At 44.0% G+C, this 19,266-nt stretch overlaps 1 protein-coding gene across 2 annotated transcripts; it reads right to left on the bottom strand.

The window, feature by feature from the left end:
* Window positions 1–2,425: 2,425 nt before the first annotated feature.
* LOC141049192 (keratin, type II cytoskeletal 8-like) lies at window positions 2,426–18,492 on the bottom strand. Of its 2 annotated transcripts, none has more exons than XM_073545380.1 (9): window positions 18,139–18,492; window positions 6,815–7,023; window positions 5,664–5,724; window positions 5,177–5,272; window positions 4,841–5,005; window positions 4,596–4,721; window positions 3,778–3,998; window positions 3,179–3,228; window positions 2,426–2,701 (listed from the first exon to the last, which is right to left on the bottom strand). In XM_073545380.1, exons 1-9 carry the CDS (start codon window positions 18,424–18,426, stop codon window positions 2,562–2,564), a joined length of 1,356 nt encoding a protein of 451 aa, XP_073401481.1. In that variant the 5' UTR covers window positions 18,427–18,492; the 3' UTR covers window positions 2,426–2,561. The 2 variants fall into 2 exon arrangements, with proteins under 2 accessions (XP_073401481.1, XP_073401482.1); XM_073545381.1 differs by lacking the exon at window positions 18,139–18,492 and adding an exon at window positions 9,355–9,675.
* Between the last annotated feature and the right edge of the window lie 774 nt (window positions 18,493–19,266).

The following is a 19,266-nucleotide window of genomic DNA, read 5'->3' as shown; positions in this document are numbered from 1 at the left end:
ACAGGCTCGATGGCACAGGTGTGAAAAAAGTGACTACAGGATAAGGGAGATTTTGAATTTCTGCACACACTAGTGGACACTGGACACTTTTGGATTGTGTGAGGCCCACTGAATATCAGAGTGCTATGTCACAGGCAGAAATTGGCTAGTGTATCACAAACTACAAGGTGTATGTAGAATTGGGCAGAATAGGAATCTCCCTAGAGTGTAGGTCTGTAAGAACGGAACAAGTCCTCCACTTATCCTTCCACAGTGACACACAGATAGCTTCACTGTGGCCGTGATAACAGCCGTTACACGGTACTGAGAGGAGCGTGCACGTACACGGCTGTCCGGTGTACGTAAAATTGTCAAGCTCCGTGTTTTTTAAGTATACGGACTGACACACGATGTCTCTCTATAGTTTTGAATGTGATCAAACAGCAAATATATTTAACTGTTTGAAAGCAAGACAAAACTAGTAGGTGCAGGTCTGTAAGAACGGAACATGTCCTCGACTTATTCTCACAGAGTGACACACAGATAGCTTCACTGTGGCTGTGATAACAGCCGTTACACGGTACTGTGTGAGGAGCGTACACCGCTGTATGGTGTGAAAACATGCACGCTCAGTACCTCAGCAGGACAAAAAAAAATTTGGGATTGCTTTTAAAAAAGCAGTTTGCAGAGCAGTGGGTAAACAGCAATGCAGCTGTCAGGAAGCCTTAGAAGGCAGCCTAACAACCAACACCGCTGATCCACCACAATATAGCCTCCCCTTGCACTGCACACACAGTGACTGGTGTGTTGTGCAGGCAAAATCGCTAGCAGCAGAAGCAGTTTTTTTTTCTTCTTCCCTGCCTAACGCTCTCCCTACAGAATCAGCAGCAGCAACCTCTCCCTATGCTAAGATCGGCAGAAGTAAGATGGCGGTCGGCGTGCACGCCCTTTTATAACCCCTGTGACACCCACCAAAGCAAGCCAATCACTTGCATGCCCTTCTGAAAGATGGTGGTGACCCCTGCCTATGTCATCACGTTGCCCACAGTGTCCGTGGATCCTGATTGGCTGAAAAAGAGCGCAAAACAAACTTTTGAAACGCGACTTTGGCGCGTAAGTCGCCGACCTCGTGGCCGACCTCATCCTAGGGTCGGGTTTCATTTCATGAAACCCGACTTTGCCAAAAGTCGGCGAATTTTCAAATTTTTCGACCCGTTTCGCTCAACTCTAGTGATCACTATTACCTGTACACTGACACTATATACAGAGCTCCTGTGTATAATGTCATTGGTGATCACACTGACACTATATACAGAGTTCCTGTGTATAATGTCACTGGTGATCACTGTATTACCTATACACAGACACTATATACAGATCTCCTGTGTATAATGTCATTGGTGATCACTGTATTACCTGTACACTGACACTATATACAGAGCTCCTGTGTATAATGTCATTGGTGATCACTGTATAATCTGTAAACTGACACTATATACAGAGCTCCTGTGTATAATGTCACCGGTGATCACTGTATTACCTGTACACTGACACAAAATACAGATCTCCTGTGTATAATGTCACTGGTGATCACTGTATTACCTGTACACTGACACTATATACTAAGTACAGATCTCCTGTGTATAATGCCGCTTATGGTGATAGTATTGTGTTTTTTTATTAATGATCAGTATTGTAGTATTCAGATACCATGTAGTGGTAACATATGGTCTGAACATGGTGTGGCTGTATTTGTTCTTTGTATGTGGTATTATTGGTCACCATGTAGTAGTAATATGGTGTCTGGTCATGGTGCGGAGGTATTTGTCCCTTTGGATGTGATATTATTGGTCATTTTAAAAATTGAAAAATAAAAAATATACCTAAATTGTATTGGATATTTTAACAAATGTTTAATAGGTTAGAGTAGAGTAGGGCCCAGCCAAAAGTGTCTACCTTGTCGTGGTGGCAGATTTAAAAAATCTTTTGGCCAAAACAAGAGCTGCCGGCTATATGTGTGATCTGGTGATGGGAACTGTTAATGTGTGATTGTTGAAAAGTGAAGTTTTTCCAAGAGAGAGCGGTGGGACTGAACAATTCGAGGGGGTGGAGCCTGGGCAGCGTCTCAAGGGGGGTCCCGAAAATTTTGCCAGTATGGGGCCCCAAAATTCCTAATGGCAGCCCTGCTCATCGATGATGGGAGTGTGAGTGGATGACAGGTGTTAGGGTGGTTTCTCATCAGTATTCTGCACCTGCGTCATCTGGACCTTTATCCTGGGGCTGCTGCATCCTGCAGTGCATTAGTTTTGGCACCCGGTATTCCTGAGTTCTACTGCTTTTATTTCTGTGATACGTTAAAAAGCTGCTGGAACAAAAGTTGCATTTTCCTGCAGGAGTTGTGATTGGTGTGGCTGCATAGAGTGAAGGTGCCAGACGCAAGGCCAGCTCTGCTTCATCACACTTTATTAGGACAGTGAGGGGGATATCAGCAGTGACAGATACCAGCAGTGGCAGGTGTGAGCAGGTGGGGCTGCAGGGCACAGTGATGGGGTGTCCGCACAGTCGGCTCTGCTATGCACAGCTCATTCCTTGGAATAGTGATTCGCCTCTGAGACTTGTTTGCCGTCAGAGGTTTCAATCGTCTTCACCAGAACAACTTTCTTGGCGTTTGGGGAATTTCGTGCCAAAGAAGAAGATTTCCCATCATAATTCAACAGACCGGCTGCAGAAAGATACAATTAGTATCACACAGGAGAGGATTAGATACACGGCTCAGCAGACGGTATCACACAGGATAGGATTAGATACACAGCTCAGCAGACAGTATCACACAGAAGAGGATTAGATACACGACTCAGCAGTCAGTATCACACAGGAGAGGATTAGATACACAACTCAGCAGTCAGTATCACACAGCAAGGATAGGATTAGATACACGGCTCAGCAGACAGTATCATACAGGATAGGATTAGATACACAGCTCAGCAGACAGTATCACACAGGATAGGATTAGATACACAGCTCAGCAGACAGTATCACAGGATAGGATTAGATACATGAGGTCCTGGGTGACCACTTGCATCTTTTATATCTCTGTTACTTTTGTTACTGAGGTCTACAATCAGTGGACGAACCTAACCCTTCATAAAATAATCGCAGCACAGAGACAGCGAGGAAAAAACAAACAGAGAAAACTCACCCAATTTATCCACGGCAGAGATCTGAGAATTTGAGGGATGATTGTTCAACCTAAATGGAAACAACATTGTTATGCCAAAGAAAAATAAGTGCCCCCCGCATGATAGGAGGTTAGCTGCACTGATGGGAGGAAGCCTGACAACAAAGCTCACTGACTGATTCCATTAACAACCAGCAGAATAGTGAGTGCAGCTCTGGAGTATAATATAGGATGTAACTCAGGATCAGTAATGTAATGTATGTACACAGTGACTGCACCAGCAGAATAGTGAGTGCAGCTCTGGAGTATAATACAGGATGTAACTCAGGATCAGTAATGTAATGTATGTACAGAGTGACTGCACCAGCAGAATAGTGAGTGCAGCTCTGGGGTATAATACAGGAGGTAACTCAGGATCAGTAATGTAATGTATGTACACAGTGACTGCACCAGCAGAATAGTGAGTGCAGCTCTGGAGTATAATACAGGAGGTAACTCAGGATCAGTAATGTAATGTATGTACACAGTGACTGCACCAGCAGAATAGTGAGTGCAGCTCTGGAGTATAGTATATGATGTAATTCAGCTCAATGTCCATAAATGCATTTCCTTGCACTCACCGGGTCTCTTCACCCTCCAGCAGTTTCCGGTATGTTGCGATCTCAATGTCCAACGCCAGCTTTGTGTTCATCAGGTCCTGGTATTCCTTGGCTTTGCGCGCCATATCCTGCTTTGCCCTCCTCAGCGCGTCCTCCAGCTCCTGCGCGTGGCCCTTGGCGTTCTGGATCGCTTGTTCCCCATTCTCCTCTGTGTGGGTGATGTTGTTCTCCAGACTGGTCCTCTAAAAATGAGGGAAATGGGTTGAAAAATGGATCTGAAGCCTCGGGCAGGAGCTCCAGCTCTCGGGGGATTCATTTATAATATGTAATTATATATGTATTTGACCTTTGGGAGGGACGACTCGTGCAGCGGTCCCACAACATACAGCTATGGTGCATTATGAGCCACCGCCTATAGGGGATAGTAGAGAGGATGCCCATGTCTGTCTGTCCAGATACTCGGAGATCCTGTGACTTCATCAATCTACACCGCTGCACGGCTGTTGGTGGCAGCATGGTGGCTTTACACACAGCTGGGGGCAGTGGGGCTCCCTGGCGAGCTCTATAAAGCATAGTGATATGGTGCGTCCCTGTACCACGTAGATAAAGGGGTTCACTGCCACCTTTAACAGCAGCTATTATCATATACTAGATTGTATATAGGGGGCTGAGAACCCACAACATGCGGAGGCGCCCCTGTAAAGGCGGTTGTGGGGGCACCGTGTGCTGGGTGTTGCGGGCACCATCACTGGCACTGTCTGTGTGCCACATTGCGTCCAGCACTGAAGAGGGGGCTCCGTGGGGATCTGAGAGATCGGGCAGACTCCGGACCCCCATACCTGATTCTTTAGGGCGTCATTGTCGCTGTTGACGCGTTGTATCATCCGGTGGAGATCCGCCATCTCGTTCTTTAGCGCCTTCAGCTCGTCACTCGCCCGCTTACCCTGGTTCACCAAATCATCAATCTGTGGACGGAGTCATCAAAACATGAGCCGACAGATAACAGGGGTCCTGTATAGTCGGGGGGACCACCGTAAAGAACAAGGGGCCACTATAGTGCCCAAAGATCCCCAGGACCCCTCACCTTGCTCTTGTACCAGTGCTCGGCCTCTTGACGGCTCTTCTCCGCCATGGTCTGGTACTGCGCCCGCACCTCGTCCATGATGTGCTTCATCTCCAGGTCCCGGCTGTTGTCCAGCTCCACCGTCACTTTGTCGCTGTGAACCTGAGACTGCAGCTCCTGAATTTCCTGCATTTAGAGGAAAAGCCCGGAGATATTTCCTGCACTGATACAGTGTAACAAACCACCTGTACAGGAGAGAGCGTTGTGCTGCTGATGTGTTTAGCTCACATAGTATGGTCTACACTGGATTCAGTTGTAACAAACCCTCAGCTGTGGGCCCCACAGTCAGCTCGTTACCTCCTTATACAGCTGCTTCAGAACCTCAATCTCGTCGGTCAGACTTTCCAACTTGGATTCATTGTCCACTTTATGCAGATAGGTGTCATCCAGGTCCTGAGGGGTTAAAACAGAGGGAAGACCCTAAAGTTCAGTTTCGGTACCTTTAACCTGAGTCCTTATTTCAATGGTGACCTAAGGGAAGCACAAGGCTTGTGATCTAATGTTGGGGAGGTCCGAGTCTGAGAATTAATATTTATGTACTGATCCAAATTAAAATATTAAGTACAATTCACTTATACAGTGAAGCAGAGTCACCGGTAATGATTTGATAGTCACCATTTTGGGAAAATATTTTTGTTACAATTTTGATACATTTTTTCCCCTGTGTCACCTGCAGTACCACTTTTCCCCATTGCTGTGAGCCAATATTTGTCATAGACATCAATGCTATAGCGCCCCCACCTCCAATTAAGATTTATCACTTGATAATTTAATAAGCGCGCACCTTCTTCGTCAGCACAAAGTCATTTTCTAATTGATTCCGTTTGTTGATTTCATCCTCGTATCTGCAAAAGATAAAAAAAAACAAATTAAAGTGTATTATTCAGGGATTTGTTCCTTGGAGGTGCTGCGCTCTGGTACATAATGAAGATCTGGATATGTGATCCAATGACTCCTGGGCCTCCACCATGTTTGAGCGTTATTTATTATAGCACTATTATTATTTGAGCATTATATAACAGTATTATGACAGTGTGTATGGAACTATTATATTTGCACTATATGGTGATGTTATCTAGTTATACATATTGCTATATAGATATCATTATAGTGTTACGATTTGAGCACTATATAGCAGTAATATTTTGGTTTTATAGTAAGGCACTACTATGTAACCACTATATTGCAGTATTTTATAGATAATACATGATACTTATTTTAGGGCTTTATTTAATTATTTATTATTAGTTATTACTTGAGCACATCCTAGCCATATTATCATGGCACTGTGTATAGCACTATTACGTATCTAATAAATGGCGGTATTATATGGGCAATGCATGGCCCTGTATTTTGGTATTATTTAGTGATATTATATAATATCATACAAGTCAATACATGAGAGAAAAAGAAATCGGCACAGCTGCGCCACCACAAAGCACAAGCAATCCTGCTTTATCAAGTCACACACTATAGAAACGCCATTATGCCCAAAAGAACGGGTGCTCAATCTGAAAAAACAGATCCAATGTCCATGTGAAATATCATAGTTATTATAGCGTTATTATTTGAGCGCTTCATAGCAGCATTATCATGGCATTGTGTATTGCACTACTCTACATGCACCATATGGCATTACTAGATAGACTTTGTATGGCGGCATTTTTTAGTTATATATTTCGATATTGTAGCATTATTATTTGACGGCTACATAGCAGTATTATTGTGTAAGGCACTATTACGTATATATACAATGTATGGCCATGTGATATGGGCAATGCGTGGCACTATTTAGTTCGATCATATTTTACAGTTATCATTTATTATTTGAGCACTACAGTGGTGTCATTATTGCACTGTTGTATGTCGCCATTATTCGTGCACCATATGGCAGCATTATAGGGGCAGGTATTTGGCGCTGTGTAGCAGGCATACCGGCTCTTTAGCTCCTCCACCACGGCTTGCATGTTCTGCAGCTCGGCCTGCAGCTTGTCCTTCTCATGCAGGAGGCCATCGATCTGCTGCTTCAGGTGATTGCTGGAGGCCAGCGTGATCTGATCGATGTTGGACTTGTACGTGTCCTTCTCCTTCAGGAGACTCAGCTGGGTCTTCAGGATCTTGTTCTGTCTCTCCAGGTCCCGGACCTGTCAGATAACAATCACTGGAGCATCAATCACATAATGTACGCTAATTATCATATTACTATGTAACGGGCTACATGTGGTGATGAGATTCGTCTGCTGCCATGGAGACGCCTAACTCTGCATGGGAGCTGTATACACAAAACGGGAGAAGCGATCTGGCCTCACTGTGCACTAATGAAATGACTGTAAAGATGGAAACAGACCGTATAGTAGAGACCTTGCAGGGGGAGGGCTGCTTTTATTGCTGGTACTTGTAGTTCAGGCTTTTGCAGGGGAAAAATGTGCAATTATTGCTGGTAATAATAATAATAATCTTTATTTTTATATAGCACTAATATATTCCGCAGCGCTTTACAGTTTGCACACATTATCATCACTGTCCCCGATACTGTAGTTCAGCAGAAGACAAAGTGTTTGCAGGGAAAAGTCTGCAGTTACTGCTGGTGTTTGTAGCTCAGCAGAAAACAGGTTTTGCAGGAGGAAGGTCTGAAATTATTGCTGGTACTTGTAGTTCAGCAGAAGACTGTGTTCATCATCTCATGAAATACATTTACATTTGACCAGCTGGCTTTTTCTGAAATTGCCAGCGACCCGAAGACCAATGTGCGAAAATTTTGCACGGGCCAAGTTAGTCCTCATGTATAGCGACAATGAGGTTGTGTGTAATTCTGACTTCACTGCAGCTGTCAATGTACAGGGTGGGCCATTTCTATGGACACACCTAAATAAAATGGGAATGGTTGGTGATATCAACTCCCTGTTTGTGGCACATTAGTATATGGGAGGGGGGAAACTTTTCAAGATGGGTGGTGACCATTGCGGCCATTTTGAAGTCGGCCATTTAGGATCCAACTTTTTTTTTTCCAATGTTAAGAGGGTCATGTGACATCAAACTTATTGAGAATTTCACAAGAAAAACAATGGTGTGCTTGGTTTTAATGTAACTTTATTCTTTCATGAGTTGTTTCCAAGTTTCTCTTTGATTACAGCCATTGACATGTCGCAGAGGTTAAAGGTACGTACACACGCTGCGGATTTGGCCGCGCGGATTTTGTAGAATCTGCAGGTAAATCTGCAGGTCAAAAGACCTGCGGTTCTGCCCTGCGGTTTTTCATCTCCACAATGGAGAAGATGGCAAGCCGCAGTGGAATCCGCAGGAAAACCGGGTGGAAAAAATCTGCACTGTTTGCACTGCGTTTTTTTATTCCCATAGGGAATAATGTACTGTACACCGCAGCAAAAACTGCTGCGGACCCGCAGCGGCCAAGAATCCGCAGCGTGTGCACAGACCCTTACACGTGAGGAGCGGATAGAAATTGTGTTGATGTCTGGTGAACGCAGTACCTGGGTCATTGCAGCAGATTTCAATGCAAGACACCCTACGCAAGAAAACTGTCACCATTCCCATTTTATTTAGGTGTATCCATATAAATGGCCCACCCAAAAAAGTCTGCCTCATCACTGAACATAATGTTCTGTGTAAACTGAGGGTCCTGTTCCAATTTTTGTTTTGCCCATTCTGCAAATTCAGTGCGCCGATCTAGGTCATCAACCATTCCCATTTTATTTAGGTGTATCCATATAAATGGCCCACCCTGTACAACAGCAAAGTAGCAGAACAGTGTAATATTACAATACAATCCCTGTAAGATTGTTCACATCTTAGAAACATCTGCTGAAAAATTACAAATCCAATGTGCCAATGTAAAGTCACAATTTACTAATTAATAGTAAACAATTTGAGATAAAACTTAAAAAAATAGATAGGAACTTCATTATATCATCCAGGCTTAAATCTGAGCTGTCATTAGAGCCAATATTTGGCACAAGGTGACAAAGTTCTGCTAATTTGGTAATGTTCAATTTCCAATGCAGAATTGCCTCAGTGTAGTCACTACATATGTCCACTAGATGGTGCTGTAAGAGTGAATTAAAGACCCAATTTACACTTGCATTTTTATTTTTTCAGTCCTGTATTTATTTGTTTTTTTGCTCCAAATTCTTTAAAATGGTGCATGTGGCTTACGATTTTTGTGCAAAGTTAGCAATGCTCTTTATTTTTGTTTTTGACCTGTTTTGTGCTTTTTTTTAATCACAAAAAGTTGCCCACTTCGCTATATTCATTGATGACAAATTTTGCAACATTTGAAAAATTAAAAAATGAGGAATCAGCCAAAAATATCTGGAATCTTGAAACTTGTCCCACCATGGTGTACATGAAAAATAAAGGAAAAGGAGAGGATTATATCCGGCACCACAACCAGGTAAAATCTGAAAAAACTTTATTCAGGTGTGAGTAATCTATGTGTAAAACAGATTAAAAAAACCCACCTGATACCGGTCTCGGGGGTCTCTCCTGCCTCTGTCTGCGATTCTAGGGGGTCCGGCTCTTGAGGCATCACATGTCTTTGAATACACACAACTTTGACACTTTGGAACATCCGTTGACAGACATGCGAATTTCACCCGGACAATGGACCCTTTTGAAGAAATTCGTGTAGCCCCCTCTGTTCCTGCACGCGCCATTTCTGTTCTTTATAAATTACTAATGACGTGGGAACGCCCCCACCTTTTTGCAGAGCATGAGAAACTGAACTTCACCAAACATTTACAAGGAAACAATGGGACAAATGCTTTCACCTTTCCCACAAATCTTGAGAGACAAGCTACAAAATAGTCTCTGGGGGGTATGGGGTCCCTTCTGCCCTACACAGATGGTTCCCTGAGGTCTCTGACTTATGCTGGCGTTGTGAGGCTCATGAAGAGTCAATGTCCCACATATGGTGGTCCTGCCCAGTCCTTAAGGTCTTCTGAGAGGAGGACATCAAGGCCATTCGGGAGAGGACAGATGAGGCTTTTCCTAAAACCCCAGAAGCAGTCCTTGTCCTTTTATACATGTTTCCCCCTATCCAAAAGAGTTTCTAAAAAAATCACTGTTAACCCATATAACACAATCTGCAAAAATAGTGACCCCCCCCCCACATCACTGGAAGAAAATAGAGCCCCCTTCTGAGCGGTTTGCAGAAATAGCAACTTAATCTCACCGTATGGAATCCCTGATAGCCCAAACACGTGAAGAAACTGCTGCCGCTTTAAATAGACTTGAAAACAAGTGCAAATTAAAAGAAGAATTAGGCACAAATGTAAAGCAGGCGCAAAACACCAAGAACTAAACAGAAAAAGGCGCAAATGAAATAATGAATCTGCCACGAGTGGTCGACCAGAGCTGAGGTCCATTTCTACGCCCCGAGCATCGTTCCTAGGAACATCTGTTTGACGATCATCTTGCCCCGTTTAGTGGGTGTAAATGATTTTTTTTTTTTGCAGCAAAATTCTCAGCAGCACATGGTCCCGTGTAAAGCGAGAGCAAAGGCACACCGGGCGATCTATCACAGATCTGTCACCTGGGCACGTTGCTCCGATAGCATGTCCATCCATCATCACCAGGAGACCCACATGGGCCCTGCACTGCAGAATGGCCACTTTGCAATATTACAGCCCATTTGCACAGGCAAATTGCACTTAGCGATGCACATAGAACGATCTGTGATACGTCGCCCGCTGCACATTGGCTGCCATTGTTCTTGGTTTACACAGGACAATGTGCTGTCGAGAATGACCTTTTCTCATTGCACGTGATCAGGTACGGACTGGGGCTGAAATTCAGCCCTGGCATTTGGAATCACACAGGCCCATGTTGTCCCCGTCCCCAGCGCCAGATGGGATATATTACTAATATTTCCCTGGATGGAGGAAAGGAAGATTTACTACAAGACCAATATTTCTAATGATACCCGTGGCTGCTGGGGTAAGTGATGGAGTCGGTGACTTTGTGCTCCGTCACAACTCTTAACAGTATGGGTGTCTTGAGAACACGGATTCTGTTAACAACGTAGCAGACAAGGCGGCCCGGGACCAGACAGGCCCTTCTGGCATTTGCCAGAATTGCCAGATGGCCAGTCCGGCTCTGCACGTGATCCATCCAGACCCCTCTGCAAAATAGAAATCACCACAATTGTAGCTAGATCAGCATAGTTGGGGGGTCTGCTGCTAGCAATGCAATGGGGTCCAGAAGGTTTAAAATATCTCTCGAGCCAATTGTACCGTGGCCCTCGTGGCACTGTGCCGACCCCAGTATCTGTACCATGAGAACTGTGCTGACTTTATACATAACCACAAACCCCAAACACCGCGGACTGAGCACACAGGTGTGTAGTCACCCCGTACAGGAGGTTGGCAGCACAATGGCAGCAGGGAGGGCCCGGCCCTGTGGATTATGCAGTCTGTGTTTACTGAGGGCATCAATCACAATAACCCAGTAATGAAATAAGATCCGGCCATTATTCCTCTGATGCCAACAATCATTTTCCCACCATTCTGTGAGTGGCCCCTGCCCAGGATTACAGGAGTCCTGCGGTTTGTGTGCTACATGGGTTCACAAAACATGAACGTGCTCCAGACCTGAGAAATGACCGGAGGCTTCTGGCTGCTTCTCAATAAAGCTGAATCATTGTAGAATGAAAAGTTCCCATATTTATCATCAGTTCCAACATCTCCGATTGTTATCAATGAAGGGAAACCGTCATGTTTCTCTCCAGAGTCTGAAAATCTGTCCTGCAATGTGGTCCTTACAAATGTATCACTCTTCTGTGAGTCCCAGCCTGGACTGCAGATTGCTACATTCTACATGAAAAGTTACATTGTTACAATGATGTGTTTAGGGTATAGGATTGTCTAGATACAACTGTAACAACACTTCTGCTTTGAGAAGTTTTAAAGGGTTTTCCCACATTGTTAAAGGGAAGCTGTTATCAGATTCATGGGCAGCGTGAGCTAGATACTGGCTACGTCATTGGAGTCCTGCATGTTTTACTAAGAAATGCTGCGGGGTTTTTTTCAGAGAAAACAGCTTGAAGAGTCAGCGGGGGTTTATATGTCTCGACTGACTAGTCCAATGCAGTCCTCAACATCTTGGCAGTGCTGACAAGTCTCTCCTCATGTGCACACAGAGACCTGCCAATCATGGGGATCGGGGCTGCTGCCGGCTGTCAGTAGATGTCAAATGTAACCTGCATTATTCTGCATGTGAAAAAAATTGATAGGGCTGTGTTCACCTTTTCTTATAGGTCTTAGGGTATGTTCCCACAGTCAGTAAATGCTGCAGATTGGACGCTGCATACAGCTGCAGCGTCCAATCCGCAGCGTCCAGATGTTACAGCATAGTGGAGGGAATTTCATGAAATCCCATCTCCACTAAGCGTGCAGGGACACCTCTGGCGTCCCTGTGTAACTGGACATGCGGCGCGTCTTTCTAGACTACAGCATGTAGGATGCGGTGATTCTGCATGGTTCAATAGACACACGCGGAATCACCAAGCGTACAAAGCCGGCAGCGCTTTTGATGGAGCTACGTCCAAAGCGCTACCAATGCTGACCATGGAAACATACCCTTGCACTATATTCTAGGAGCTAAAACATCCTGTCACAGGGTTCCCGCGACAGTGTGGAGCCAGGAGACCGCAGAATCTGATTATTCCTGCTGCGGTGCTGAGAAGAAGCACTTCTCCTTCGTTTCAAATGTATTTATTTCTTCTGACAGAACAGGGGTTAATCAGCCATGTTGGAAATCCCTGTGTTCTCAGCTGAGCTCAGCCATTCCTCTCCCCATTATAACCTGGGTTCTGTTCGAAATCCTTGTCAGAGCTAGCATTTGCTGCATGGCTTTCGAGGGAGAGGAGGACATATGTGGAGAGTTGGAGGAGTTATCTGTGACTGTTGTTGGCTTTGTATGTGTGGTAATTCCTTATCCTCCTCTATTTTGGTTTATTCCCCTACCTCCGCTCCCCAGTGCATTCCTGTTATATGGGAGTGAATATTTTGTATGCCTGGAGTTTTCTATTAACCCTTGTTTGTGTTGTCTTGTTTGTCAGGTTGGTGTACTACGGTGCACAGTAGCGCCCCCTCTTCCCTGGATGGGGGAAGAGAACAGATGCAGATGGAGGACTAACTCAGGACATAAGGCAAGGTCACAGAAGGTCATCTTTGCCATCTGAAGTATCCCTTAGAACAGGGTGAGCTAGGGAGCTCCCTAGTGTTATGGACAGGGACGGAGCCCCTGGTCACCCGATAGCTGTGTCATGACACATCCCTATACTGGAGCTTTGCTTTCCATACAGTTCTTGCTGCCTGTAGCCACCACCTTGGGGAGCTCCTTGCATATAGATTTATATATCTAGTCTTAAGCTCATTGGGAGCTGTATATAGAAACCTGTATATAGAAACCTGTATATAGTGAGCTCCCCCTAGTGGTGGCTGTATAAATCTGTATGTAGTGAGCTCCCCCTAGTGGTGGCTGTATAAAACTGTATGTAGTGAGCTCCCCCTAGTGGTGGCTGTATAAATCTGTATGTAGTGAGCTCTCCATAGTGGTGACTGTACAAATCTGTATGTAGTGAGCTCCCCCTAGTGGTGGCTGTATAAATCTGTATATAGTGAGCTCCCCCTAGTGGTGACTGTATAAATCTGTATGTAGTGAGCTCTCTCTAGTGGAAGCTGTATAAATCTGTATGTAGTGAGCTTCCCCTATTGGTGGCTGTATAAATCTGTATGTAGTGAGCTCCCTCTAGTGGTGGCTGTATAAATCTGTATGCAGTGAGCTCCCTCTAGTGGTGACTGTATAAATCTGGATGCAGTTTGATCCCTCTAGTGGAGGCTGTATAAATCTGTATGTAGTGAGCTCCCTCTAGTGGTGGCTGTATAAATCTGTATGCAGTGAGCTCCCTCTAGTGGTGACTGTATAAATCTGGATGCAGTTTGATCCCTCTAGTGGTGACTGTATAAATCTGTATGTAGTGAGCTCTCTCTAGTTGTGGCTGTATAAATCTGTATGTAGTGAGCTTCCCCTGTTGGTGGCTGTATAATTCTGCATGTAGTGAGCTCCCTCTAGTGGTGACTGTATAAATCTGTATGTAGTGAGCTCCCTCTAGTGGTGACTGTATAAATCTGTATGTAGTGAGCGCCCTCTAGTGGTGGCTGTATAAATCTGTATGTAGTGAGCTCCCTCTAGTGGTGGCTGTATAAATCTGTATGCAGTGAGCTCCCTCTAGTGGTGACTGTATAAATCTGGATGTAGTTAGATCCCTCTAGTGGTGGCTGTATAAATCTGTATGTAGTGAGCGCCCTCTAGTGGAGGCTGTATAAATCTGTATGTAGTGAGCTCTCCCTAGTGGTGGCTGTATAAATCTGGATGTAGTTAGATCCCTCTAGTGGTGACTGTATAAATCTGGATGTAGTGAGTGCCATCTAGTTGTGGCTGTATAAATCTGTATGTAGTGAGCTCCCTCTAGTGGTGACTGTATAAATCTGTATGTAGTGAGCTCCCCCTAGTGGTGGCTGTATAAATCTGGATGTAGTGAGATCCCTCTAGTGGTGACTGTATAAATCTGTATGTAGTGAGCGCCCTCTAGTGGTGGCTATATAAATCTGTATGTACTGAGCTCCCTCTAGTGGTGACTGTATGATCTGTATGTAGTGAGCGCCCTCTATTGGTGGCTGTATAAATCTGTATGTAGTGAGCTCCCTCTAGTGGTGGCTGTATAAATCTGTATGCAGTGAGCTCCCCCTAGTGGTGGCTGTATAAATCTGTATGCAGTGAGCTCCCCCTAGTGGTTGCTACAAGTGGATTCTATAACAGTGCATTGCAAAAGCAAGTGACCCCTTAATTTTTTTAAAGCAATGATTAATTTTGCATCCCCTTTTCAGCTAATCAGCTAATAAAGGAAGTGTTGTCTTTTTCTTCATGCAAGTCTTGGCTTATGCTGCAAGGGAGATTCACATGTGTTTACAGGGTGTATAAACTTTTGTAACAACTATCATTGCAATAATGCATCTACATAAACCACGAAGCAACATTACAGATAAGCCTAAGTCTACTTCTGTTTTGTATAAGTAACACCAGACTGCGGGATTTTACTACACATGGTCTGTAATCTGTAACCATAGAGACACATGGGTTTCATTAGAACCTGTGTACTCAAAACAACAGATTTCAATCAGAACTACACAAAATTGCTTTTGTTTTTTTTACATAAAAATAAGATGCAATGATGAAAAAAAGAAAATGTGAGATTTACGCAGCAAGTCAGAATTCTGTCACAAATTGTACCCAAAAATGGCTTTGAGTGTCAAATTTATTGTGTTTTAGAAAGTTTTTAAGTTTCTTTAACATGTTGAATAGTGTGTGAATATAAGGCATGGATGTGAGGAGTCAGAATATGTGCCAAAGTTATACAAGGCGGCACCATTCTGTGACACTGAATGTTTACGTAGTGGTGCAGCAGCGGTGACTTGTGGCTAGTGAGTTGCTTATACATCCTAGAATACGTCAGTCTCATTGATTGCAAAAGTAAACACGCCCTTCAAGTACACTTGGAAATATTCAAAATATTCTAGAGCTTCTATGCAACCCTTTGCCCTGGAAATATGGTGCAGGTGACAATTCCCCAACACAATGTCCAATGTTTGCTAAAAGGGCTATTCCTCAAAAAATGAGAGTCCTGAACAAGTAGTCCGCACCCAATAAGCAAAGGGTATGGGACCTGCCGTAATTGGGCCCCATTGACCTGTATCCCCATAGCAGCTGCATGATAGCATGTCCGACCTTGTGCACACACACTGTACTTCACACCAGAAATCTCATACAGCACAGGAATACGGTCATAGAATCATAGAATCGTAGAGTTGGAAGGGACCTCCTGGGCCATCTGGTCCAACCCCCTGCTCAAAGCAGGATTCGCTAAATCCTCCCAGACAGATGTCTGTCCAGCTTCTGTTTGAAGACTTCTATTGAAGGAAAACTCACCACCTCTCGTGGCCGCCTGTTCCATTTATTGATCACCCTCACTCACAAAAAGTTTTTTTTTCTATTATCTAATCTGTATCTTCTCCCTTTCAGTTTCATTCCATTGCTTGTTGTGTTTCCATGTGCAAATGAAAATAATGATGATCCTTCTACACTGTGACAGCCCTTCAGATATTTGCAGACAGCTATTAAGTCTCCTTGCAGTCTTCTCTTTTGCAAGATAGACATTCCAAGATCATTTAACCGTTCCTCGTAGAACATACTTTGCAGTCCGCTCTTCTCTGGTAGTTCTTGTCTGAACTTGCTCCAGTTTTTCAATGTCTTTTTTTACAATGTGGAGCCCAGAACTGGACATAGTATTCCAGATGAGGCCTGACCAAGGAGGAATAGAGGGGGAGAATTACTTCACATGATCTAGACTCGATGCTTCTCTTTATTCATCTTAGAACTGTTTGCCTTTTATGCTGCTGCATCACACTGTTGACTCATGTGCAGTCTGTGATCTATTAGTATATCCAAGTCTTTTTCACATGTGCCGTTGCTTAGCCCTATTCCTCCCATTCTGCATTTGCTTTTTTCATTTTTATTGCCCAGATGTAGGACTTTGCATTTCTCCCTGGGAAAAACCATTCTGTTAGTTGCTGCCCACTGCTCCAGTTTGTTTAGATCTTTTTGAATCCTTTCTGTCTTCTCTAGTATTAGCTAACCCTCCTAGCTTTGTGTCATCAGCAAATATAACCAGCTTACCCTCAATTCCTTCATCTAAATCATTGATAAAGATGTTGAACAACACTGGTGCCAGGCAGAGCCTTGTGAACCTCTCTTGAAACACTATTCCAATTGGATGTGCAACAATTTATCACCACTCTTTGAGGACGATCACTGAGCCAATTATGAATCCACCTAACCATAGCCTTGTTAATCCCATACTCATTTATTCAGTAAGGATAGTATGAGATACTTTATGAAATGCTTTGCTGAAGTCGAGATATACTATATCTGCCGCATTTCCCTGATCCACCCAGTCAGAGATTCCATCATAGAAGGAAATCAGATTAGTCTGGCATGACTTGTTCACTATAAACCCATGCTGACTCTGGTTAATTACTGTATGCTTATCCAAGTACTTACATACAAGCTGTTTATTACAGATCTTTCCTGGTATAGAAGTAAGGCTCACTGGCCTGTAATTTCCTGGCTCCATCTTCTCCCCCTTTTGAAGATAGGCACAACATTTGTCTTTCTCCAATCTTCTGGGACTTTTCCTGTTCCCTAGGATTTTTCAAAGATTCTGTCTAGTGGTTCTGCAATTTCCTCTGCTAACGCTTTCAGTACCCTACGATGTAATTCATCTGGACCAGGAGATGTAAATTTATGTAAATTATCTCAGTGTTTCCTCACCATCTCTCTGTTTATGCATCCTGTGGATTCCTTTATTCCTTTGTAGGTCGCCGTGAAGATCAGATGATGTTACATTTGATTTCTTAGAGAAAACAGATGCAAAATTTGAATTTAAAAGTTCGACCTTCTCAACATCATTTCTGACCACTTCACCATTTTCATTCGGTAAAAATCCTATAGCATCTATGACTTTTCTTTTGCTTTTGACATACCCCCAAAATCCTTTTTTGCTGCTTTTGGTCTCCCTTGCCAGCTTCACTTCATTACTGGCTTTAGATCTTCTAATTCTTGCCCTGCATTCCCTGCAGACAGCATTACATTCTTCTTTAGATATGCCCCCTCTTTCCACTTGATAGACATTTCTTTCTTCCTTATTAGGATTAGATACATGGTTCAGCAGACTGTATTGCATATAATGATTAGATGCACAGTTCAACAGTCAGTATTGATAAGATTAGATACAGATACTGCTCATCTGATGAGATACTCGCAGGATTTGTACCCTGCATGTACCTGATCTCGCCTCTATCATTCCTGCTTGTGGACTTTATTTTAGGGTTACATTTCGGGCATCGTTCACATTGAAAATGTAATTGCAGCAGCTTTCTAGTCCTCACTGCAGGTCCATGCCGCCGCTCACATTATTTCACGGTTCCTCCATTTCGTGGTTACTATCTTATAGAAGCTGCAGAGGATTTATGCAAATCATCCATAAAGAAATAGTGACCCCAAAACATGAATGTGTCCTTATAATCACCATCCTCTACACAACTGGGAAATGGCTGATAACAATATATTATATCCAACTACACTGCAAATTCATTCCAGTCTGACTGCCTCTCGTAAACCTTTACCTTGTCTATGAAGTTGACGAACTGATTGTTGAGCCCCTTGATCTGCTCCTTCTCCTCGTTCCTCATCTGGTGCAGTTTGGGGTCCACCTCCATGGTGGGGAGAGAGGAGAGCAGGAAAGTGCTGGACCCCGGCGTCACCCGGGAGAGATTCAGGCCGCTGATGGTTCGCTGCATTCCAGGCTGGTAGCCGGTGCTTGCCCGGAATAAGGTGGGCCGCCCTGACAGTGAGCCGTGGGACCTGCTGCTGAACCCCCGGTTGGTGCCATAGCGGTTGTTGTAGAGACTCATGGTGCCCTGTGGTCGGGAGAAATGGCAGACTTGGTGCAGGCAGCGAGGAGTGGAAATAACACTGAGCAGCTTCGCATGGGACCTGCTAGTTTTTCCTTCTGGTTTATTGACACATTATTAGAATGAACCTTCCTCCTCCGGAGATCAGGGCGGATTGTGGCTCCAATCCAGACCCTTCCCTAGATATCACCTTCCCAGCAAATGCTCCACTCCATTCTCCATAGTGAACAGAGACCACTAATGGGCAGCACAGTGGCTCAGTGGTTAGCACTGCAGCACTGGGGTCCTGGGTTCAAATCCCACCAAGGACAACATCTGCAAGGAGTTTGTATGTTCTCCCCATGTTTGCGTGGGTTTCCTCCGGGTTCTCCGGTTTCCTCCCACACTCCAAAAACATACTGATAGGGAATCTAGATTGTGAGCCCCATCAGTGATGATAATGTGTGCAAACTGTAAAGCGCTGCGGAATATGTTAACACTATATAAAAAAAAAAAAATATGATGGTCCCACTCCCTATAGTCCTGCAATGGGGCTGCACGGTAGTAACATACGCTGCTCAAAAAAGTCAACACTATTCCATTTGCAACAGGCTGTTTGTGTTCCCTTTAATTTTTTGAGCAGTATATTATAGGGTCTGAGGAAGTACCAGCAACACCTCCATTTTTATTAAATAGTTTTGTAAAATTTAAGCCTCAATTAATTTAAACTTAAAATTAAGTTTGCAAAAAAAGTTGCAAATTGTGCAAATTTTTCACGGCTGGAATAGTGAGCACGGTTTACTTTACCAGGGGGATTAGTCAAAAAAAACTTTTAGATTTCATATTCTTAATTCAGAACAG

The sequence above is a fragment of the Dendrobates tinctorius genome, unplaced genomic scaffold, assembly GCF_039654945.1.
Source record: "Dendrobates tinctorius isolate UK_male_01 unplaced genomic scaffold, ASM3965494v1 ptg000143l, whole genome shotgun sequence".
Lineage (NCBI taxonomy): Eukaryota > Metazoa > Chordata > Amphibia > Anura > Dendrobatidae > Dendrobates > Dendrobates tinctorius.
The sequence above is the reverse complement of the archived record's forward strand: the minus strand, read 5'-3'. Positions and strand labels throughout refer to the sequence as shown.

Bases quoted from the DNA above. Each gene is read 5' to 3' on its own strand.
- LOC141049192 (XM_073545380.1), bottom strand. From the start codon at position 18,426: ATGAGTCTCTACAACAACCGCTATGGCACCAACCGGGGGTTCAGCAGC. The intron at 7,024-18,138 runs GTAAAGGTTTAC...GTTATCTGACAG, and splicing joins TCGTCAACTTCATAGACAAG to GTCCGGGACCTGGAGAGACA. The intron at 3,999-4,595 runs GTATGGGGGTCC...CCTCATTTTTAG, and splicing joins ATGACGCCCTAAAGAATCAG to AGGACCAGTCTGGAGAACAA.